We start from the raw sequence: 24,624 nt of genomic DNA on the forward strand, positions 1-24,624 counted from the left end.
AAAAGAGTATCATGTCTGTTCTGTTTGAGGCCAAAGGCAGAAATGTGGTACCAGATAGGTGGAAGAACAAATGAGACAGTTAAATATTTGGAGCAGTTGCTATCCAGTGTGTGAATGCTGAACTCAGTTTTGTGATGCTGAAAATACCATGTATATTCGGTTGAAGCAATTATACCTGACTTAGATCAACAGTCCTGTTTCTGTAATACTTGCTAGATTTTTGTCTGTGAAGCCTTAAAGTAAAATAGTTCATACTAAACATTAGAGTATTTAGTGTAGTTTTACATATAGATACTCAGCTAAATGTTGGTTAAGATTGTAGTTTTTGTTTTTACTCTTGCTGCCTTAATATAGCTGTGGGTTTGAATTAAGTAATTTCATTGCCCATAACTGATGGGGGTTTGAATAAAAGCTTTTATGATCTTACAGGCTGTTTCTGAGAGTTAAAAAGTACAGAGATATTTAATATATATGTTTTTAGAACTAGGTCATTTACTTTTGAGGGCTGAATAAGTATGATCAGGCAGAATATACAAATAGGTGTTTTGTGATTTTAGCAAGTGCTTATTTTGGATGTCTCGTTTAATAGTCTCTCAGCTCCTTGAGGCAGAACTTCTTTTATACGTGGTAACCTCTGCCAGACGTGATATCAAGGCCCATGCCTGTTTGGTACAGGGTAGATTGGATGAGCGTCTTACTGTTATCTTGTGACCTTGCTTAAAGATAGATGTTCTGAAAGATACCACAGTGGAAGAGGTATGGCAGGAAGGTTTTTTGTGTGCCGTCTGAAGATCGGTTGTGGCTAGTCTCTGTGTATCTGGTCTTCACTTGGGGCAGGTGAAGACTACATCATAGAAGTGTAAACAAACAAATCAAAATGGACCCGTTCTGTAAACTGCAGTGAGTCCACTGCTGAAGTAGTGGCATTTTCTCCAAGCTTTGTTCTCTGGCATCCAGGTTTTTTAGGTATTTTGAAAGTGAAAACTGAAGCTTTCAATCAGGAAACGTCTTAACGTTGTCTTGTTTGTTTTTAACGTCTAATATTTCCTGTTCTTTTCAGGTGTCCTTTTGATATTAGAATTTAAACAGACTAATTTCATACTGAACCGTATTCTAGAATTGAGTGTCTTTATAAGAGGATAAACTCAGGTCTTTAAATAAACAGCCTATGTAGTTTTATTGCCACTATGACTGAAACTTAATACAGAGTTTTATTAACTTCACTATTTTTTTTTAAGGCCACATTTGTTTGTATGTTTCTCTTAACTGAAAAACTGTCAATTCTGCATGGCTTGGGACAGCTTCATTTCATGTGTCAGTTCCTAGCTCTTTGTTGTTCAGTCGCTCAGCCATGTCTGACTCTGTGACCCCATGGACTGCGGCACTCCAGGCTTCCCCACCCTTCACCAACTCCCGGAGCTTGCTCAAACCTGTCCATTGAGTCACTGATGCCATCCAGCCATCTCATCCTCTGTCGTCCCCTTCTGCTGTACTCTTGCCCAGAAAATCCCATGGACGGAGTAGCCTAGTATAGGGTGCTCCGTCCACGGGGTTGCAGAGTCGGACACGACTGAGCGACTTCACTTCACTTCACTTGTCTGCGCTAGGGGTATGTTTGGTATAAGTGAAAACAGTGATCTTTCTCTCTGAAAGTATGAGCTAGCTGAAGTAGAACTAAAGCTAGAGGAACCCTTTTAAAATTTGAAAAGTTTACCCCTTTCTCTTAAAAAATTTACTTTTGGTTACAGAAACTAGTATAGTACTATGATCAGTATAATAAACCTATTCACAGCAATTTGAACAGACAAGAGCTCTCTTGCTCTTCATTTTTGGTATTTCTTGTTGACTTTACAAAAAGTATGCCACTAACGTGTATTTATTATGAGAGTTTTTACAGACAATAATTTCTATCATTTTGACTTGTGTTTTTCTTTGCCCCAAGATACATTAAATGATACAGAAGCACTACTGGTAATTGCTTCAGTCTGAGACATTTTGGTGACCTTTGTGTATCAGAGTCAGGCATTTTAAGAAATGTGTACATCTTAGGTACTTCAGTTCCATTATTCATTGTTTGAATATTAGACTGAATGATATTTTAGAGGAAAAGAATACTCTTATTTTCTTCATTAGTTGTTTCACTAGGATTCCACCTGGCTGAACTCATTTTGGGAGATCCTCTTCATCAGTAGTGACTCAGTGTTTCCCTGACAGATATCCATGGTTGGCCAAGTTGTGACTTAATGCCTGCCATATAATGGGTGTTATATGTAATCATATAATGGGTGTGGTGGTTTTATTTTTTAAATCATTCAATCACCAGGCTTTCAGAATTGACTCTTGTGTTATACCTACTGTGTGTGCCAAGCACATTGTTGCCACTCCTGTGGGTCAGGGTAGAGTTGAGCAGGGTCTCCTCCGGAGCTCAGGTCCTCCTGTGTGCCACAGGGGGCCTCTGGATGAGGTGTCCTGAGCCAGTCATCAGAGGAGTTCACCTGTATCATTCTGTTCAGTGTGGCGTGTACAGATATCACATTCAACTGCACTATTTGAAATTAAATGGGAGGAGGTGCCTTCTTCTTCACACGAGGATGGTATTTACTTTTCTCCCATGGCTTCTCCTTTCAGTAAATGTCCTAAAAGACACCTTTGATTCTTCTCCTTTCCTGAGCTCTGTGTCAAGTCACCCACCCTGAGTCTGCTACTTCCTGAGTGTCTCTGGAATCCTGGTGTCCTAGGGACGCTTCTCAGCTCCAGGGCCTCAGTCCAGTTTCAGGCTTCTTCTCTTAGGTGACTGCAGCACCTTCCTAACTTGGCCCCTCTTCTCAGCCCAGTTTCCTTCTAGTTTTCATATTAGAATTCAGGATGGTCTTTTAAAATGTAAATCATACCACTTCCCTGCGTTTCCTGCCTTTTCTTCCCTGTTTTCTTGTGATTCCTTCAAGGCTCCTCTCAAGCCTCACATCATTCTGTTTCTTTTTCTTCACGCAGACCTTCCAGTGACTGTTAACTGCTCACTGAATTGCTTCAGCTCTTTTCCTTCCTCCCCAGATATTCGTGTTCTCACTCTCCTGTCTGTCCTTGAGGTCTGAACACTGAAGACACTTCCTCTGAGATGTATTCCCAGACCACTGAATTTGGTTAGGGCTTCCTGTGTGTGTGTTCACTGGGGGAATTGTTACCACCCCCTTGTTTGTCTTCCTTTGTTTCTGAGATAAGCTTGGTGAGTGTTCAGTCACCAGGCTTTCCAGATCTACAGCAGTAGCAGTTCCTATTGTATAGAAGCCTGCTCAGTCCTTGTTAATCTTGAGAGGTTTAAATATATTGTTGCCCTGCATTATAAGAGATCCATGATGTGGCAGGACACTCAGCACAGGCCCGGGGATAGATACCCCTTTATACAGAATGGGCTTCCCTGGTGGCTCAGACAAAGCGTCTGCCTGCAATGCCAGAGACCCGGGTCCAATCCCTGGGTTGGGAAGATCCCCTGGAGAAGGAAATGGCACCCCACTCCAGTATTCTTGCCTGGAAAATTCCATGGACTGAGGGAGGAGCCTGGTAGGCTACAGTCCATGGGGTCCCAAGGAGTCGGACACAACTGAGTGACTTCACTTTCTTTCTTTTTTATACTGAATAGATGTCAGCGTATCCTTTTTTAAACAAGGAATGGAGAAGCTGGTCTGTGGGCCATGTCCAGCCCATTGACTTTTTATAAGGACCACAAACTAAGACAAGGTTTTAATTTTTTGAGTGCTGAAGAAGAAATCAAAAGAAAAATATTTTATGGCACAAGAGTATCATATGCAGTTCAAATGTCAGTGTTGATAAGTTGTCTTATTGGAACCTGGCCACCATCAGTCATTTGTGTGCCGTCACCGCTCTTGCACTGCAACTGTGGATGAGTAGTTGTGACTATATGACTGGCAAAGCCTAACGCATTGACTGTTGGGCACCGAGCAGGAGAGTTTTCTTTAAATCCTTTCTGTGACATGAGAACAGTTATGTATAATCAGGATATATTTAAGCTATATGTCAGTTTCCTTCTTTCCCTCCTTCTGAGAATATCATTTGAGTTTTCAGAACTGTACTCCAACCTCTCTGCCTTATGCATACCTAGAGCTTTTTGAAACTTGAACATTGCAGATTAGATGTTGAGAAAATAGAGACTTCAAATCCTAGTAAATTTTGTAAACAAAACCAGCATGGATGGCTGGTCCCTGTTCCTGTAGTCTGAAGTCAGTCTTTTCCTATATAAATAATTTTCTGATCCTTAAACTCTTTTTTACATTTAAGGAGAAAAGAGGAACAACTTTTTATGCTATTTAATATAATTATTAAAATATGATACTGGAGGCCCTTTTGTAAATTTTTAATCCTTTTTACCAATATGTTGCAGAAAAAGAGACCCAGCTGTGTTTTGGTTGTATAATCTACTACTAACTATTGGAAGTATCTTTATTTGTTAGGATTTATTATTAGGCAATATCAAATCTTCATTTTACATTATTTAATAAAATCAAATGGTTTTTACAACATTGTTTACATTTTGTTTAAAAATATTTTATTGAGAAAATACTTAATTAACTTTGTTTTATTTTTAGGGTTATATCCTGTGTTGTGACCTCATGGTTTAAGTGGGAATAAAGATGAGTATAAGCAGTGATGAGGTCAACTTCTTGGTATATAGATACTTGCAAGAGTCAGGTGAGTACATTCATAAAGTAAATAGGCCTCAAATTATTTTAATATCTTCAAAATAACCTTTTATGCATTTGAAATTTGTACCAGTCCAAACTGTTGAACTTTGTATGTTTCCTTAATGTCTGGACTGCCATTTTAAAGCTATGTGTTACTGCATGGTTTAACTCTCTGACTCTTTCAAATATGTTAGAATCATCTCAGGCAAATATTTGTAACAAGTGGTTTGGCTTTCACTGTTCAAAGATCATTTTTATAGTTCGTAATGAAGTGAGATTACTGCAAATGGTTGGTAGGAACATATGAATTCTCAGATATCATCAGTTTGATAATGTATATTCATAGTTCTCAGCTTAATGTTACTGGTCCTAGTTGCAATAAGCATCTCAAAAGCTAAATTTGCTTTTTCATAATGCTTTTGTCTCATCCCAGTTGATTAAGTGTATCTTTGACCTGAATCTTAATGTAATTCATCGGGAGCTGATTAGTAAATATAAATCACTGAAAGATATTTGTTATAAATATTAAGTTATTCAGTGATCTCCCAAGTTTTCTAGACAGATTAAGAGGTGTTATCCTAAAAAAGAAGGAATATTACAAGGGAAAATGTAGGCTGGATTAAGGGGAAAAAGTAAAAACTAGAAGAGGGGAAAACAGGTTGGATGGAACATAAGATGGTGGAAATGATTGACTGCAATGGAAAGTTAGATTGTCAACATGAGATTGAATTATTTGGTGATTGAAAATGTCTGCGTGTGAATTTTAGGAATTATAACTTAGTTATTGGGATGTTAGTTAAGATAAAGTTTGGTATAAAAAAATAATTTTGGTAGCCACTTTTCGGGGAGGGGTGAAAGGAATAGATAGGATATTGAGCCTTCAATTTTGATTTGAAACTCCAGTTATTCTTCTTCCAGGGCTTTGTTAGTTGTCCTTTCTTAGGCAGATAATTTAGACAAGGCCTTAGATTTTAGATCATCTTCTTATTGAGATATTCCCAGCTGCACTCCAGTTCTGAGCTTTTCTCTTGGGTGGGAATATTCTATTCCCAGGCAACATCACTACTCCTCTCTGGCTTGGAACAGCTGAGAAAATTATATCCAACAAGGGCCGGGAGGGAAAAAGAAGAAAATAAAGTAACCAAGAATGCAGGATAACTTGTTATGAAGCTTTGAAACTGATAGATCTTGTTTTGTTTTGTTTTCAGTTAATAAACTGGCAGATCCAAAGAGAAAATCTGTAGAATATTTTGCATAAGATATAATGATTATTAATAAAGCGGAAAAGGTAGTGACCCATGGACTGTAGCACATACACTCACATTTGGATATTGTTATATAGTACTTTAGACAATAGCAGAAAGAAGTTATTGGGGCAGAACAAACTCTGGTTTTTCTGCCTTTGAATTCAACCACCAGTTAAGTCAGAGCTTTGAGGCATTAGACACTAAAGTGAAAAATAGTGCGAAGGATCGGTGGATGAGAAATACAGATGATGTTTTATATCACTGCAGGAAAATATAGCAAGTAAAAGGGATGGTAAAATAATAATCTGGGTTAATTTATGAAAGTGTCCAGTGATTTTATCAAAAGTCTTAAAATTGCTTATGTTCTCAGAAAAAAATGCTTCTAAATTTTATGTTTTAAGGTATTTTATGTTGCAGTAAACATAAAGCAAGAATGATATTTTTTTAAATACCTTGTATGGTAGACTAATATTTATCATATTAAATCCTATGTAATTGTTAACTGTGTTCTTAGTTGTGCTTTGTGTATTCTTTACAAAACTATATACGGTGTACTGGTGATGAAGTATGGTGTTAAGCCACATGTCTAAAATGTGAACACCGGTCCCTTTATAAAATTGGCAACTTCCTATTTACATTATGAATTTATAGGGGAAAATCAGACTACACTAATGACATTTTGACTTAACAGCAGTTTTTCTAGGAAGGCAGCTTGCAATAAATTTAAGAACCACCTATAACCAGCATTCTGAAGTTTGATCCTTTGACCACCTGCATCACAGTCACTTAGAGAGCTAGGCGTGGGCCCCAGAATTTGCATTTTACAGATGTTCCAAGTGGTTCTTAGGCGCAATTAATGATGGATCTGTACTAGTTGTGGGATAATTAGAACTTGACAAGAAGGTGTTGTATATTCACAGTATCTTGGGATCCATCTCCTGAGGGAATAAAATCACTTAACTTGTTTTAATCTTAAATACTCCATATACTATGTGGTAAATTTATTACGACTATTATGAATACTAGAAAATGTTACCTGTATAAGTCCCCCCCTACCCCCAGTTGCATAACTTCTCAGAGCTCCCATTTTCTCATTTATAAAATTTGTTAGTAATACTTGCTGAAAAGGAACTACTGCATGGTGTTCAGCCTCGAATGTTTTATAAACTTCTGTCTGAAATAAGCCATCCTTCCCTATTTGTTAAAACTAATTAAGAGAAAAATTTATTGTAGTATGGTTTTATTGTGCTGGAACCTTTTATCTTTCTCATTTATATCTCTGGAAAATTCACTCTGAGCATATTACTTTGATCATTATCATTTTGCACTGTTATGAACTAGACTGTTCATATTTAACAAATATTTCCTAGGGAATAAAATTAGTTTTGTTTTGTTTTTTTTCTTTTGGGATTTGACATGTAGTGCTACAATTAATGGATTTGATTCATTGTGTTCCCTTTAATTAGCATTTACCCAAGGGCATTAATAACTTGATCACCCTAATAACTTATATTTAGCAATGATAGGTAGAATAAATACTAATATTATAGTTGGTTGTATACAAGAGAAACTGATGCAGGGTTAATTTTAGAGGAGCTAAACTGGTTTGGATCTTTTAAATTTTCTCCCCCTCCCCTCACTCCTTCCCCCTTTGTGTCACGTGGCTCTCCTGTAGTTGTTTATTTTTTCCTAAGGAAATTGTTCCAGGCAATTATTTGTGAACTTCGTGGCACCCATTTTTCTTGTTGCTTCGTGTAAGATGAAATTTTGCTTAAATTGTGAATTTGGTTTAGGGGCGAATTCTTGGTTCTAGATTTTTTGTCATCTGTTACATGTGTAGGAGCTCATGGATGAACCTGTGTTGAACACTGGGAAACAGTTGCATTTGATGATTGAAAACTAACTGGAAAATGCAGAAACAACATGTCCTTGTTACTGAATAATTTTCTAGATCATGATTCTGAATACTGTTATTTTTAAAAATCCTCATGTTTTTAGAACTGAGATTCATCTTGCCACGTAGTCTCCATTTATGAGGTGATGATATATGTAGGCTTAAAGCATTCACTTCATGAAAGATCTTCTTGTCTCTCCTGCACCTCACTTCACTTTTCTACTCTTTTCAAAAGGATATTGCTTCTCCCAGGAAAGAGGCCTTGCACCATACCACTTCTTACATGATGCTTACTTAAAATGTTATATTTGTTTATAAGGTCACACATCAAACATACACTTAATTTGGAAATCTAAACATGATCATAATGATCATAGTGGGCACAAAGTAGCCAGAATGTTTGTGTATAACTTTATGGTTCTGACCTGTAATACCCAACAGCCCATTCATTTGTCTTTTTCATTTATTGGTTTTTGTATTAACCTCTCCAATGGCCAGTAGAGTATCAACAGTTAAATGATAGTGTAGTTTCTCTTGACTCAGATAAAGGTACCTGGGCTAGATAAACATTGCTTCTTACATATCCTCCGCTGGTATCGTTTATAAACAGATTTTAACAGCAGGCTGGAAGGAGTTTAGATTAAATGGCTATCAGTAATGTGCCTTTCACCATGAAGAAATGGAGAGGAGAGGTCAGCATCTGATATTTCCACCATGAGTCTTTTCTTTCAGTTTTTGTGAGTACATGGTCAGTTCAAAACTGCAAACAGGTACATAGTTTTGTTTTATAATAAAATATGCAGTGGCATTAATTTGATACATACAGTTGTTGTACACATGACTAATGAACAATAAATAGCAAGCAGTTGTCATAAATTCTGATAATTATACTTTTATCCAAATCACTTTTTCTCCTCTTTTTGTAAACTGAATGACTATTTTTTTTTTTGCTGATAGAGGAAATTCCTGTTACACATTCTGACTGACATACTTGTTAAAAAACAAAGGTCCTTTAATGGTTGCCAAACAGAGAACTTGTTCAATCTTAATAGTAATCTTTTTGTTTTTTTAGGAATAACCAGCATTGTAAGCATATAAGGAAATGTATAAATTGCTGATGGCTTCATAAACTTGTACAGTTCTTTTGAAAGGCAGTTTGGCAGTCATGAACTTCCTTTGAAGTGCTGATGTCCCCTTCAACTTTTGAGGGACTCCATCCTAAAGAAAAAAACATATATATACATGGCAAAAGCCTATACACATAGATATTTGAAGTAAGAGTCTTTTTAAATAGTGAACATTGGAAAATCCAAATGTCCAGCCATGGGGTGAATAATTTACTAGCTGGTACATTTATTGGATGAATATTATAATAAAATTATTTCAGAAAATACAACTCATATAAAATATTCAGATATATATATATATATATATATATATATATAGGACAAGATTAGGGCACAAAACTGCATAGCCAGTGTATTGTGCTGGACAAAAGGAAATAAAATATGTTAACAGTTGTATTCGGGTTTTGGTGGTGTAATTTTTTTTCTTCACTCCTTCCTTTCCTTTTTAAATTTTTTTAAATAAGTGTTAGGTCTATCTAACTTTTCAACATGCAAGGTCCCATGTAGCATTTTTTTCTCTACTTCTTTTTACCTTTTCTAAAACCTTCACACATTTAAGTATGGAACTTTTTGTACTAAGCAAAATTCTGGGTCTATAGGATAGAATTGGAAACAGATTTGGGGTCAAGAGAGTATGTGGTGATGGAAGCAGGGGTATGATTTTCTGGGCTTTTCTGACCTGAGGCTAAGAAAAGGACCTTGTGTAAATCAGATTTTACTTCCATATAGGGCACTGTGTTGTGTTAGTAGTTAAGCTTTGCCTCCCCCTTCCCACTGCCCCCCCAGCCCTGTTCAGATACCCTACACCATAACCATGTTCAGAGCCCCTTTTCATGTTCGTATACCCTCCATTTGCAAAGTAGAGTTGACAGGATTTGAAAGACTTGACTTCCCTTTGAGGAAACCATCCCTGTCATCCCAAGAGAGGTCACTCCTGAAACAAGCTGTATGTAGAAAATTGTTGTCTTGTGACCTCATTTCTTACATGGGAACAGTGCATGGCCTCAAAAGTAACTGCACATAGACCCCCCGACCCCCCCCCCCTCCCCGCCCCATACCCCTGCCGGTCCTGATCACTGAATATCCTTGAATTACTGTATACTGAACTTTGTGGTTTTCAGCCTTAACTCCTCTCTGGATTTCCTTTTCTATCTCCCAGATTTTAATCACTCTAGTGAATGTGTAGAATACTTGATTGTAGAGTATTTATACAAAGTATTATTTATATCAGCTTTGCTTTTACTCCTGGAAAGAAGGGATGCTATATTAGGCAAGCAGGCTAGACTTAAGCATTTCACAGACTATAAGTTGATGCCTTTTGCCTTTTACTATGTAGATCAAAAGCTGTCCCTGAAAAAGTATTGCCTGCATATATATTTACAGATAAATGCAAATATATTTTGGCATAACCCTGGTTCAAGTTTTAGTTTTTCAAGGGAGATTTAAGCCATATGTTTTCTCTGGATTTATAGATTTCCTGATGTGCCAGGATAAATTATAGTAGAATTGCATTCTGATTTAACAAATGGTTATTGAACACTAGTAAAATTAGGTGACATCTAGTTTCCTAAAATGGAAAGATGACTAGACATTAACTCCATCTTCAGACATCCCAGTTGTATTAATCATACACATAAACACAACTGTAGAATGCTACACACCCACAAATTAGAGGATTATTATAGAAGAGAAGTATCAACCCTGGAGCAGCAGAGGGAAGAACTTCACCTCCATTCACACAGGTGAAAAGTGCGTGGGAACACGTGAAGCCCAAAGGCATGAGATAGCACCATATGTTCTAGGTCTTGGTTGTATTTAACGTGCATTGAGAAGAAATGGGGAGATAAGCCTGGAGAGATGAGTAGGGTGAAGATTGCAAAAGTACCTGGGTGTCACACTTAGAGAGTTTGGCCTTGGTTATGAAGGCCAGAAGGATTGTTGAAGGTACTCAAGTAAGGAGTGGCATGCTCAGTTTTTGTTTTACGAGTAGTCTTCTAGCTATAGTGTTGCAAGTGTACTTGACTGGGGAAGAGAGGAAAGATGACCGCAGTGGTCCAGGTAAAGGACGCTGGGGGACTACAGTCCAGGTTTGGGCACAAAAGGAAAGCTGATGACAGAGACCGGAGCGGGAGAATTGATAGGGTCTGGCGAATGGTGGAATGCCAGGAGCTGAGGGAAGTTAGGAGGACCTTCCGCTGTAGCATGGCAAGGTGAAAAATTTCTAAGGAAGAAGCTGTTTTAGGGACGGGAAGAAGAGTAGTTTCAAACGTAATTTTAAGCTGCTTTGTAATGCTGTAACTAGAAGTTTTTAAAAAGTTATTGTTCAATTCAGCATGTGTTTAAGAAGAGCGTTTTAAGTGTGGACCTCCTTTAGGGCAAATATATATTAACGATAAATGCCGAAACACTATTAAAGATGACTTTAGGGTTGTTTTCTTGCTGTTTGAGAAGATTGTAAGTGCATATGTAATACCTTAGGATGGCACAGAGCACCTGGTCTCACAAAAAAAATTCAGAACATAGGCAACATTCCAGTTAAAAATTGACATTGTTCTATGTGCAGCTCAGGATATTCTTGGACATAATCTTGAACTTTGTCATCTAATTAAAGAGTCTAAATGTAATTAATAATTATTTAAATTGTACTCAGAAATTGGAGTACAGAAGTCATAGACTTTGCTACAGTTTAGAAGGCTTTGAAAAATCAAAGTATCTTGCTTATTAATAAAATGTCTTAATGTCTCATGTGGTACTGATGACACTTTCTAATACCTTGGAATGAAATAAGAATAATGATGCAGTCTTTTATTTTTTGTTGATATGCAGGAGCTCACTCTGCCTTAGCTTTATCCTCGACCCTATTCTAACTGCTCAGTAGGATGGGGGGAATGCAGTGGTTATGGCCATGGTCCCTGAATAAATCTTTATTTTCTTTGTGTTTTCTCATCTGCTGAGAAAGATGAGAAGTTAATAAGATTATATATGTGTGCATGATACAGGCCCTCTGTAAGTGATATCGTCTATCTTGAAGTCTTCTACTCCAAGCCACTTGGTTATTTAGCTTTTTTTCCCCCTTTCTGTTTATGACTTACTGCAGAATTTATTTCGGGAGGGATATGAAATTGAGAACAGAAGTCTCCAGCGTCAGTGCTTCTGGATTTCATGCTTCTGGATTTCACTGCCATGATCTCATAACCTTTCTCCCCAATCCTTCCTAGTCTTTTTTCTCAGTTTCCTATCCTGGTGATCTGGGATCTGCTCATACTCAAGTAGTTCTGGGTTTCCTGATAAGGACGGAGCAAAACAGTGCTTTTTTCATTTGTGTTTTTTGTGCCTTCTTGTGAGCTCAGATTAAGTTGCAGATTATAAATATGTTTTTAATAATGATCTTGTTTGTCTATGGGTGAAATCAAGAAGTCAAAATTCAAGCATCTTCTTACTTCTCACTATGGGTAGTTACAGAAATGGTTAGGTATTCCAAAGAGGTAAGGAAGGGACAGCCCTAAGGGAAATCAGCTTAGGTGTACTGTGACTCTCTGTTAACCATTTAAAATAGGTTCTAGCCACATGCTCTTTGAGAGCACACAGTATTTTATGATAGACGGTTCATAAGTGCCACAAGGAGTCTGAGAGTGCAAGCACAAAACAAGAAAGCATGGGCTAAGCACGAAACATGTAAGGATAGACGGGCTCGACAGCACGTTGCATGGGTTAGATCAGTTTAACCAAGACCCAGATCGTGTTCATTTACCTTATTTAACATTCTGTACAGATGTATAATTTAATTGAATTATTTAACATTAATGATAGTTAACACTAGTTAAGCTCTGACGGATATGTTGGTAAAGAGAATAACCACCCTCGGTCTGTCAGTTTACTAGATTTTTACTTTTGGATTTGGACTTGACTTTCATAAAAAGTAAGAGTGACTTAAATTGATTTAAAATTAGACTTTTGTAATGTGAATATTTTGGTTTGAGTATTTCAAATTAAAATCAAAGAGTTGTTGATGGACATTCAAATTGGATTTTCGCTTGTCAGCTGTTCTTTTTCTAAAGCTCCCATTTAGATGGATTATTACTAAGTAGCAAAAAATTAGTAACTTTTTCTTAGTACTTAATCATATATACAATCAAAGTTAAGCATGAAAATTATTTTTCATTATTAAATTACAGTTTTCATTCCTTACGTTTTAGTTTGCTTTTTATTTCCTAAGTAGATTTTTAAAATAGCCTACAAAATATAGAATTTCAAGATGTATGATGATTTATATATAGAAATTTTAATATATTACAGAAATATTAAATGTCATTTAATTTATCTTGAGTGAAGCAGTTGAGTCACATGACTTAAAAAGGCTTTTCCCCTACTCTAAAGTTTAATACTATTTGTTGAGGAAAATTATGTGCTACGGTTATATAATTAAAGTGAAGAGGAAAATACATGAAGGTTAATGTGTTTGGATTTTGATACTTCTTTTGTTTAAAAACATATTTGACCTTAGCTAACAGTCTGGGATTTCAGATGGGTGTAATGTGGATTTGAAAGATTACAGAAGTCTTTCCTTTGGGTTACATTGCATATTGCCATTTGGAGAATAAATTGTTGTACCTTTTCTTTTGCTTTCAGGATTTTCTCATTCAGCGTTCACCTTCGGTATAGAAAGCCATATCAGTCAGTCTAACATAAATGGTGCCCTCGTCCCGCCTGCTGCATTGATTTCTATCATCCAGAAAGGTCTACAGTATGTAGAGGCAGAAGTTAGTATTAATGAGGTAAGGAAGATTTAGTTCAAGTACTAAGTCTAACTCTTAAATGCTTCCTTAAATATCTGGTATCTTGCTTGCTCATTCATTATCTGACTTCAGCTTCACCAGGTAAACAAAACTGAAGGACATTATTCCTAATGTGGTGTCAGGGCGCACAGGCAAGGCTGATGGCTCTCGACTATAAGGACTACTATCTTATTGCTTTTTACATGGTTTAATAAGTAAACAGTAAGAACTGTGGGAGATGGTGATGGTGATGGACAGGGAGGCCTGGCGTGCTGCGATTCATGGGGTTGCAAAGAGTTGGACATGACTGAGTGACTGAACTGAACTGAACTGAAGAAATAATTCTCTTTAAAATAAGAAAATTGTGCTGTGGAATACTGAGACCATAATTGATTGTGAAATTAGAAGATCTTAGGTTATTTGGTTGTAAGTGATTTTGGAAGGCACCTGTCTACAGTCTGTATGATATAGGTAGTTTAACTCGTGTCAATCAATTATGGCCTGTGAGCCAGAGTCTGCCTATTGCTTGTTTCTGTAAAGTTTGCTTGGGGCATAGTCACACTCCTTAATTTACGTATTATCTAGCTTTTGTGCTACAGTGGCAGCATTGAGTGGTTGTGACAGAGACCTTAGGTCTGCAAAGCCCAAAATATACAGAAAGACTCTGCACACCCTGGCATAGCTGAAAATTTTTATACATGGTCAGGATTTGTGATATATGGAGCTTTTCACCTTATTTTCATTTCAGAGATTAACATATTCCCCTTTCCTTTTGCAGGTATTTAAAAACTAAAGCTCCATGGTTTCTATACCAGTATTTATTACTATAATTATAATGTACTAAAGTGATTATTTTTTTAATTTCCTCATGTCTATACTGAAAAATCTACTGATTCTAAATTAAATGTGTCCTTATTGTCTTTTAGCACTTTGCCTCCCAAAGTATACTTATTGGAGAGAATGATAAAACAATTTCTCCCAGTGGCCAGAGTTGAAGTCTCATTTTTTCTGAAAAAAATTTTTCTAGGTTTAATATAGTACTCCACATTATATCTATATTGCTTTTAATCTTTTTTTAAGTTTAAATACTTGCTCCAGCTCCTCAAATACTCTATTATAATCGACAGTTCAGAGAGATGTTCAGTGTTTTGTAACTGGGAGCATCCCATCATAACACTTCGTGCGTGTTCACTAGCTTAAGTGAGCCAGGCTTCATTCATGCATGTTCCTAGCTAATATGCACTGTTTCTATTTCTGACTTGCTCTGTGCCTGTGTCTCTTCTCCTGCTTGCTTTAGAACTTATTTATTGTGAACTTCCTAATACCAGTGAGAGGAGCTTTGGAAAATATAGCAACTTGATAAAATTAAAGAACACTAGCCTGTGAGTTGTAGCTGTACTTCTCAAATGTTGCTGTGCATCTAAGACTTTCCCGAAAAGCTTATTAAAATAGAGATTCCTGAGCCCTTTAGAGATTTTGATTCTATAGCTTTGAGTCTTCATTTCTAACAAGTTTCCAGGTGTTGAGGGGACTGTTGGTCTTTGGATTGCACTTTGAATAGCACCAGTTAACAGATTCCAGCTGCCATAGACTACCTGTGGAAGTCTTTAAATCTTATTGTGCTCCTATTTCAACAGTAGTAAAATGAGGGACTTCCCTGGCATTCCAGTGAGTAAGACTGCCTTCCAGTGGAGCGGCATGGGTTCAATCCCTGGTCAGGGAGCTAAGACCTACCTGCTTTCGGGCCAAAAAAACAACACATAAAACAGAAGCAGTATCGTAACAAATGCAACAAGGACTTAAAAAAACAATAACGGTAGTGAAATGAGGTGACTGTATGTATTAATGTCTGTTGATGTTGATGTCTATTTCTGCCTTAATGTTTTAATTAAATCACAAGAAACTTTTGCATTCAGCAAAACTATTTAAAAAGTTTTTAGTTTTAAAGAAGTATTTACCAAAATGTGGCACCAAATCTCATCATTTTATTAACTATCCCACATTACTTTTGACTAACAGAACTTGGGAATATAATTGAAAGCCTTTTTACCCTCCAGGCCTACTTTTTTTTTTTTTAAATTCCTTTCAGTATTTCAGCTTTGATCTGTGCAACACTTACCAGTAAGAATTGGGTGAGGAAGACGATTGGAACAGCTGTTTACAGTGCTTCCTTTAGTTTCCTTCTTCCCTCCGATTCCTTCCTTCCTTTCTTATATGCACTCAGGGAATTACCGAAAAGTGTTTTTTTCTTGGAATGATTATTTTCTGCTGTTAACTTGTCTCAATACAAATTACTCCAAATGTGTTACCTTTGATTTTTCTTCTCACAATTTTTCAAATCCAGGATGGTACCTTGTTTGATGGTCGACCAATAGAGTCTCTGTCACTGATAGATGCCGTAATGCCTGATGTAGTACAAACAAGACAACAAGCTTATAGAGATAAACTTGCACAGCAACAAGCAGCAGCTGCTGCAGCTGCTGCAGCTGCGACAAACCAACAAGGATCTGCAAAAAATGGAGAAAACACAGCAAATGGGGAGGAGAATGGAGCACATACTATAGCAAGTGAGCTGAAAGAAGAATTTTTTTAAGTTCCATTAAAAAAGAAACTTGCTTTATGGGGATGCCTCATTTTAGCTGAACTAACACTGTCTATTTAATTTTTGCCAACTTGTTCCCCTAACTTGTATCACACAATTCAGATTTTTATGCCTAAAGCTCCATAAAGCTAGATTTACTTTCATGGACCTTATTTTCATTCTTTTTAAAAAAATATTTAGAAACCTTTTTTTTTTTTTTTACTGTTAGGTGAACTTTGTATCTGCATTTGATTTCTAAATATAATTTATAACAGTAGTCATTAACAGATACAATAAAGCTTTGGCATGGAGATATAAAGGCAACTCGATGTTATATGAATGATATCAGCAACCCCTACTGGCAGAAATTCAGAATAGTGTTGGCATGGATTATATTTAATTCAAACTATTTTATCATTTTCAACTGTGTTTGGGCCTAACCTTTCACAGTTTTCCTCTAGCCCTGCACCCCCATCTCTGCTCCCCCATCTCTGAACACACACTTAGGTGCACATCTCTTTTTAAAAAAATTATATTCATGTTTAACTAAAGGTTGGAATTTATTTTTTACGTGATAAATTCTGTATAGTCATTTTCAACATTACCTGACATAGTGGGATAAGAAAGTTACACTCTGTCTGCTGGTTAAGAATTCATTTTTTCCTCCAATATGCTGTGATATTATTACCTAACTGGAATTTTCCATCTATTTCTCATGATGCAGATAATCATACTGATATGATGGAAGTGGATGGGGATGTTGAAATCCCTCCTAATAAAGCAGTTGTGTTACGGGGCCACGAATCTGAAGTTTTCATCTGTGCCTGGAACCCCGTTAGCGATCTCTTGGCATCAGGGTATGTTTCTCAAAGTAAAATTAAAATGGATTTCTAAAAGTATCTTACTGAAATATTGCGTGTTCTACAAATATATTGCTTACACTTTCCGGTTTTTGTTGTTGCTTGTTTGTGGTCATTTTGCCCTGTAAATCTTTATTTCTTCATGTAGTAATGTTAGAGTTTTTAAATTACTCCCTCAGGAGTGATTTCGGCATCCCCAAAATGGAGACTGAGAAAAATACTGGAAATGGAAACGCCTGATAGTCTGATTTGTGTTTGCCTCATTAATAATAGGATGTAAATCTGTTGCCTTGATTTCTGTAATGCTTGAGAATGTCATGAAAATTTAAAATATGTTGTATACCTTATAGGTCTGGAGACTCAACAGCAAGAATATGGAACCTTAGTGAAAACAGCACGAGTGGCTCCACACAGTTAGTTCTTAGACATTGTATACGAGAAGGAGGGCAAGATGTCCCAAGCAACAAGGATGTGACATCACTAGATTGGAATGTGAGTATCGCTGTGCTGTCCATGGTGGATGTAGTTAGTAACACGCTTAACTTCCCTGAGCCTCAAACTAGTGGCAGGGCATGTCTGTTTGTTCAGGTATTTTTGAATTTCACTAGTAAGAACAGTAGACTAGGAGTCCCTAACCCAAAATGTGTTAAAAGCAAAGACAGGGCAAGGTTCATCTTCTAGCCTCTCAGTTTATCTAGATATAGAATCCTTGCATAACTGGTGGTCCATCACTCTGTACTTCATTCTCATCACATATAAAGTAGGAGTGTATTAATGGTCTTACATAAATCAAATAGTAAATGAAAACCAATAATAGACACGTACTAAGTTCTCAGTGGGCTTCCCTGATAGCTCAGTTGGTAAAGCCTGAAATGCAGGAGACCCTAGTTCGATTCCTGCGTCAGGAAGATGCCCTGGAGAAGGGAAAGGCTACCTAATTCCAGTATTAATTAAGTTCTTAACTACTAAGTCCTTTGTTAGGGGTACAAGAGAAATCTATGTAATAGAAACATAGTCTTGTTTCTCTCATTTTGCTGTTAATTGATGAAAACTTCATTGCCAGCTCTTTTTAGGAACCGTTAGTCTAAATTACAAGCTTTACTCTAGCTGTAGGACTCTTGAGAATTCTCTTATTCTATATATGATTCAATATCTTTGATTACTTTTACTTACTAGAAAATTTGATTTCACTATTGATAAAGCTTCATCCTTTCAGTTTCAAATATATAATTAACAGCTTTCTTTGCTACCATTCCCACAAGTAATTTGCGGAAAATTAGCATTTTAAAAGTTTCTGTATCTTTTCCTTTATTCCATGTTGTCTTTTTTCTTCCTTGTAACTTTATGTTCATTTTTTTAATACCCTCCCACTCCCCCAACTCTGGTTCTAGTAACTTCTTAGACTGTGTCAGTGTTATAAAGAATTTTAGAGGTCAGCTGTCCTTTCCTTAGCAAGTGGACATCCTTTCCTTCTCTGGCCTCTGTTTTAACAACATTTTGTGGGGCTTTTCAAAGTATCTTCTAAATCTCTTTCCAAGAAATAAGATCTGTCTTTCAAAGTGATTACACTATCTGAAGTTCTTAGTTTCTATGAAATTCTTCCAGAACTCATAGTAAGGCTTATTAGTGTTCTTTTCTGAATTTCCAACAATGTATTTACCCTTTCCCACGTATAAAGTTGAGAATTCTCAACAGTGTTATTTGATTGTAGGGTCAGAACTAAGAATTCCGTTCTTAAAATGGGACCTTACTATATCATAGGCCAAAGGCCTTATACCCTTCTTAGGCTGTTTGGCTCAGAGACCATGTTAATTAAAGTTTACACTGAAAAGGATGGTTAACAAATGATTTGTTGAGTTCGGTGTTTCTGAACTGCAAGTTAAAGCTTTTAAAAGTATAGACTTTTGGAAGATTTATTATTTGCTATGAACTTAAGTCTTCCCCTAGAAAGAGAAAATGTTATTGTTGTTTAATGGCTCATTTCCATGGCTAAAGCAGAAGCCTGTGAGATAGCTGCTCCTAATTATTCTCCTACTTTACTAGTGGTCCATGGTCTAAAACCATTAGTTTAAAGGAAACTTTGCATTGTGCAGTTTGGAAATGAACTTGTGCTATTAGCTTCAACATTGCTCCTTGTTCCTTAGAACTATAGGGGATTTCCAAATCCTAGCAGAACTGAATCTGCATCGCCTACAACCAGCATTTGTTTGTCACTTAACTGTACAGCTAGATGACTGGAGAGGTCTGAAAAGGTGATCTTCCTTTCACATCTCTTGCCAAAAAAAGCATCAGCAAGGCAGGATTTCATTCTGTCTTTCCTGTAATGTTTACTCATCTCAGCAATAGTCTGTGTAATGTACTCTGAAACTTGGATTTCCACAGAATAAGTTGGATCTTAGCAAGTCCTGCCATTGGACCATTATTCAAGGCAAGGCACCATAGGAAATTTTAAGGTTAGAGAAAACGTTAAGGATTACTCCTCAGAGTAGAGTAGTTCTGGACAGTTGTACTCACTTCATTAGCTATAAAGTCAGCCTACACTCTCTTCTAACTCTTGTTTTTGTGTGTGCATTGCTATTTTTATTGGTACAGGAAAAAATTAACAAAAGAAAGATGTTTAATGTAGTGATATTTAAGAATCTGATCATCTGAAACTATTATTTGGAACACACACAGTTTAGACAGTAAAAGATTTAGAGGGAGGACAATATGAGAACTTCTAACCTTAATGAAACATTTTGGAAGATTTTGATTTTTATTGAATACCTTTATTAAATCATAAGATTAAGATTTTGATGTCCTTTCTAATCCCCCACCTGACCCCCACCTTTAGTCCTAGGCCTTTGTGAGAGTACAGTAAGTAGACCTCAGCCCCTGTAAGAGCGGTGATAATCTTGCTCCCAAGCAGTTACTGCCCTTCCAGGACTGGGGTGTGAGGCCTGCGCCCTGACTGAATGCTGCCAAAATACTAGCTTCACAGCATGAAGGGTGTTCTGGAGGCCTTTTCTCGAACTTTCAAATAGGCAAAGCTGAAGGTCTTGAAGCAGAGAATGTCACAGACCTGCTGTACTTGGGATTAAACATAATATATTCTAATAAAATTTAAATACCCTTTTTGGGTTATATAATTGAAAGAAATGTGTTTCTCCAACAGAGTGAAGGTACACTTCTAGCAACTGGTTCTTATGATGGGTTTGCCAGAATATGGACTAAAGATGGTAAATAAAGCATTTTTTTCCCCACTTGTTTTTACTGTTGATCCAAATTATAAAGCTTAAAGTAATTTTAATGTTTTTCCTTTTGAATTTTAGGTAACCTTGCTAGCACTTTGGGGCAGCATAAAGGCCCTATATTTGCATTAAAATGGAATAAGAAAGGAAATTTCATCCTAAGTGCTGGAGTAGACAAGGTAATTAGCTTCTGTAAAAGTTAATTTGTTAAAGAGTATACTTGAGAGTAATATTCTCTGCTAATCACATAAATAATAAAACATTCATATTTGGGAAATTCACATGTGAATTTATGTTAAGAATAGAAATGCTTTCTTAGATTTTCTGTCAGCTCATTCTTAAATCTGTGCAGATGCCCTTTATTCTTATCTGTGTGACTGCTCTTCATTGTTTTGGAATTTGAGCCATAGTGAAGTCATATATCCAATACTCTTCATCTCTTTTCTGTAGCTTTTAGTTAATTGCATCAGTGAGTATGGCTCTGGAGTGATTTCATGGGAAATCTTAGAGTCAGTCTGTTAGCTGAACTCCTAATGTTTAATTGAAAATGCAGGAAATGCAGGGTCTTTCCAGCTTTCACCTAACATGGCTGGTAAACTTGGGTAGGTTGAAATCATTTGTTATTTCTCCTTCATTTTCTTAAAGTTAATTCCTTTACCACACATCACAGAAAAGATTATTTTATAATATAGGAAAGTACATGCCCATAGTTACCAGTATATTGTCAAAAAGGGAAGTAGGCAAAAAGGAAGAATGTGAAGGTGGCCAGGAATGGGAGGGGAAAGCCTTCTTAGTAGTTACTGCCAATCTACAATACTTAAAGACTCCAAAGTTATAAAATTAGTGATGGGAGGGTATTAGTGAAATTGTGAATATATCCATTCAGATGTGTATGTTATACTTTGATGTAATATAAAAAACATTGTTTTAATTATTGTCAGAATTAAAGCTGCCTTTATTTATAAATGTGAGCTTTAAAAATCTTAATATTGAGAATTAGCTGATTATGATATTAACCAAAAATTTGCCTCCTCAAGCTACTACATAGCAATAAAAATCTGACATTAAATATACTACTACAATGGAGTTTCTTAATCTAATATAATGTTTGGTACTTTGTAGACAACCAGTAATTGTTATTTGAAGTAAGTTGACTGATGAAAAGTCACCAGGGTAGAATTAAACTGCTTAACAGTTTAATTTAAACATCCTTTCCCTGCTCCCAGTGGAATATGGCCTCATTGTACTAAAATGTTAAATGCACTCTGACATTTCATATTGCTTTAATATGATGAGGCATTTAATTTATGTATATATGATAAACTTTTCTTAGCAATATATTTTTCTTTTCTATCTTAGACTACAATTATTTGGGATGCACATACTGGTGAAGCCAAGCAACAATTTCCTTTTCATTCAGGTAAATCTTCACAGTTTACATGAGAACTGTTAGAACTTTTGTCTGTTTTCCTAATTAAACTTCTAATAGCATATAATTCATCTAAAATCTTGAACTATCAAATGTAAGCTTTGTTCCTAATCCTTTGAGGAGTTGATGTTTAGTGGCTTTCAGATAATTAATCATCAGAGGACCATCAAATGTTTTCTGTGAAATGTACCATAAAAAAGCGTTTTCAACCTGGTGCCATTAGAGTTGGTAATATTTAATGGTAAGAACATAGATTTTTGATCCAGGATGTCTAGGTGTGCTTGTGAATCCCACTCCACTTAACAAGCTTCAAGACTGAGAGAGTCATTGAACCTTTCTGAGCCGTATTTTCTCTATCTGTAAATGAGGGATAAAAAATACCGTTTGAGTAAGTGTGTAAGACTAATACATATATATTAAAATAATGCATAAACTCCTACAGATTTAGGTATTGTCATGTTTTATTTTAATTTATGTATCTAAAACAGTCCTCTTGCTTACCTAAAATAAAAATTATAAGGCTTTCCCGATACTGCTGCTGTGGCGCTTCATATATTTTCTTTTAGGAAATAATTTGATACTTAAATCAGATAAATCTGATCTCCAAAATAGTGTGCTGCTTTCTCCATGATATATAGCTGTGCACCAGGGCTTATATCCTGATGTGTAGAGACACCTTGATTTTAGTACCAACACTCTTGTGCATCCTAGAACTTTGTTTCTGCTTTCGGGGGGATTCTGAGAACAGAAACTGATGTTAAACTGGAACAAGATCCCTAATAATGTTTAGAACAGTAGTTTTAGTACTGCCTGATTTAATTGCATCATGCAAGATTGTGTTGTGGTTGGAAAGAGTTTTAAATTGGAAGCTGAGTTAAGTAATTCTGGTTGTTTTCAAGGCTTTGGTAGTATCCTTTTTATAGTCAGTGGCACAGTGTTACCTTTAAAATTGAAATGCAAAGCTTTTGGCATTTTGCTTTTTTGTATTTCTTTATTTAGTGTGATTCAATAAGTCAAATAAGGCACAAAATGATTTTTCAGTAGTATCTGAGTGGCATAATTTTGCAAGTTTGTGTTAAACAATTCAACCTGATTAAAGCCTACCACATTAATAAGTATTTATTTACACATCAGTATCTGTTTACCTGTTTTAATCCCTTTCCGCCTTTGCTTCGAGTCCTCAACAGATAGAATTCTCTTAGTCCTCTGACCATTCTGCCTAAAGATTTTTCCTACATCCTAGGAGTGATGGAAAATTGAAATAAGTGGGTGTGGCGTTGTTATGAGTTGCTTTATAATGTGTGCCACCTTTGTGTTGGAGGTAATGCTCTTTATACACAATCCCATTTAGTCTTGGCTGCAACCCAGGGGTAGATGATGTAGAAGTCATTTTACAGATAAAAAGCCATTTTACCTGTGATATTCTTTCCTACCATGTTTTTTTTATTTTTTAAATGGCTTTATTGAGGGGGGGGTGTGTGTGTGTGTCCAGGCCCTCCATATCCTTGCCAGCACTTGGTATATGATCAGTCTTTTTAATTGTATCCCCTGTAATGAGTGTGTAGTGGTGTCTCACTGTGGTTTTATTTGTAGTTCCTAATGATTAATGATGCTAAGCATCTTGTCACGTGTTAATTTATCATCTGTATGTCTTCTTTGGTGACGTATCTTTTTCTTTTGCTTGATATAGAAGTTGAGGTCACTGATTTGAAACCTTTCTACTTTTCTAATGGGGATCTGACATTCAGTGCTATAAATTTACCTCTAACTACTACTTAGTGACATCTCAGAATTTTTCAGATATTGTGATTTCATTCAGTTCAGAATACTTTCTGAAGTAATTTTGATTCGGCATATTAATGAATAATTGGAAAGTTTTTCGAGGTCTTTGTAGCATTGCTTTCTAATTTTTAATAAAAATATTCATTTTATTTTTGACTGCACTAGGTCTTCGTTGCTGTGTGCAGGCTTTTTCTAGTTGTGGAGATTGGGGGTACTCTAGTTACGGGGCCTGGGCTTCTTGTCGCAGAATGCGAGCTCTGTGGTGCACAGGCTTCAGTATTTGAGGCTTGCAGGCTCCAGAGCACAGGCTTTTACTAGTTGTGGCACATGAGCTTTTTACCCTGCAGTATGTGGGATCTTCATGGGCCAGGAATCAAACAAACCCAGTGACCCCTACATTGTAAGGTGGATTCTTAACCACTGGGCTGCCAGCGAAGCCCGCTTTCTAATATAATTCCATTGTTCCTACAAATGTCATGAGGGTCAAGTTGTTTCATAAGGCTGTTCAAATCTTTTATAGCCCTAACTGGTTGTTCTGTCTACTTATACCACCTGTTACTGAGAGAAGGGTATTGAAATCATCAATAATAATTGGAAAACACAGTTTCTAATTTCTTCCCTCAAGTTTTGCTTTATGTATTTTGAAACAGTGCTAATAAGGACATTAACATTTAGGAATGTTGCATCCTCATGTTGAATTGATCCATTTATCATTTTGTTAATGATCCTCTTTTTCTTTTTTTTTTTTCATGTTCTGCAATCTACATAATCTGCTGTTAATGTAGCCCTTCAAGTTTCTTTTGGTTAGTGTTGGCATGGTATATATACCTCCATACTGTTACATTTGAAGTGTAATTTATATAGGCATTGTTTATTGCTTGTTTACTGAATATCAACCGCTGCCTTTTAATGGTAATTTTTAGGCTCTTTACATTTAATGTGATTATTGATATGATTGCATTTAAATTAATCAAATATAATTATATATTTATCTCTTCTTTT

General features: G+C 36.2%; 1 protein-coding gene across 23 annotated transcripts in view; it reads left to right on the plus strand.

The window, feature by feature from the left end:
- TBL1XR1 (TBL1X/Y related 1) overlaps nt 1-24,624 on the plus strand; it is a 180,256-nt gene that overhangs the window by 136,471 nt on the left and 19,161 nt on the right. For 20 of the 23 annotated variants that reach the window (XM_060393482.1, XM_042234271.1, XM_060393471.1 and 17 more), the window contains 8 exons: nt 4,602-4,704; nt 13,595-13,740; nt 16,085-16,307; nt 17,046-17,178; nt 17,532-17,673; nt 20,336-20,399; nt 20,493-20,590; nt 21,771-21,831. In XM_060393482.1, coding sequence (XP_060249465.1) covers nt 4,647-4,704; nt 13,595-13,740; nt 16,085-16,307; nt 17,046-17,178; nt 17,532-17,673; nt 20,336-20,399; nt 20,493-20,590; nt 21,771-21,831 — 925 coding nt within the window. In that variant the 5' untranslated portion in view covers nt 4,602-4,646. The remainder of the gene's footprint in view (nt 1-4,601; nt 4,705-13,594; nt 13,741-16,084; nt 16,308-17,045; nt 17,179-17,531; nt 17,674-20,335; nt 20,400-20,492; nt 20,591-21,770; nt 21,832-24,624) is intronic. The other 3 variants (XM_060393517.1, XM_060393512.1, XM_015092546.3) reach the window with 1 other exon arrangement.

Source organism: Ovis aries, chromosome 1 (assembly GCF_016772045.2).
Source record: "Ovis aries strain OAR_USU_Benz2616 breed Rambouillet chromosome 1, ARS-UI_Ramb_v3.0, whole genome shotgun sequence".
Lineage (NCBI taxonomy): Eukaryota > Metazoa > Chordata > Mammalia > Artiodactyla > Bovidae > Ovis > Ovis aries.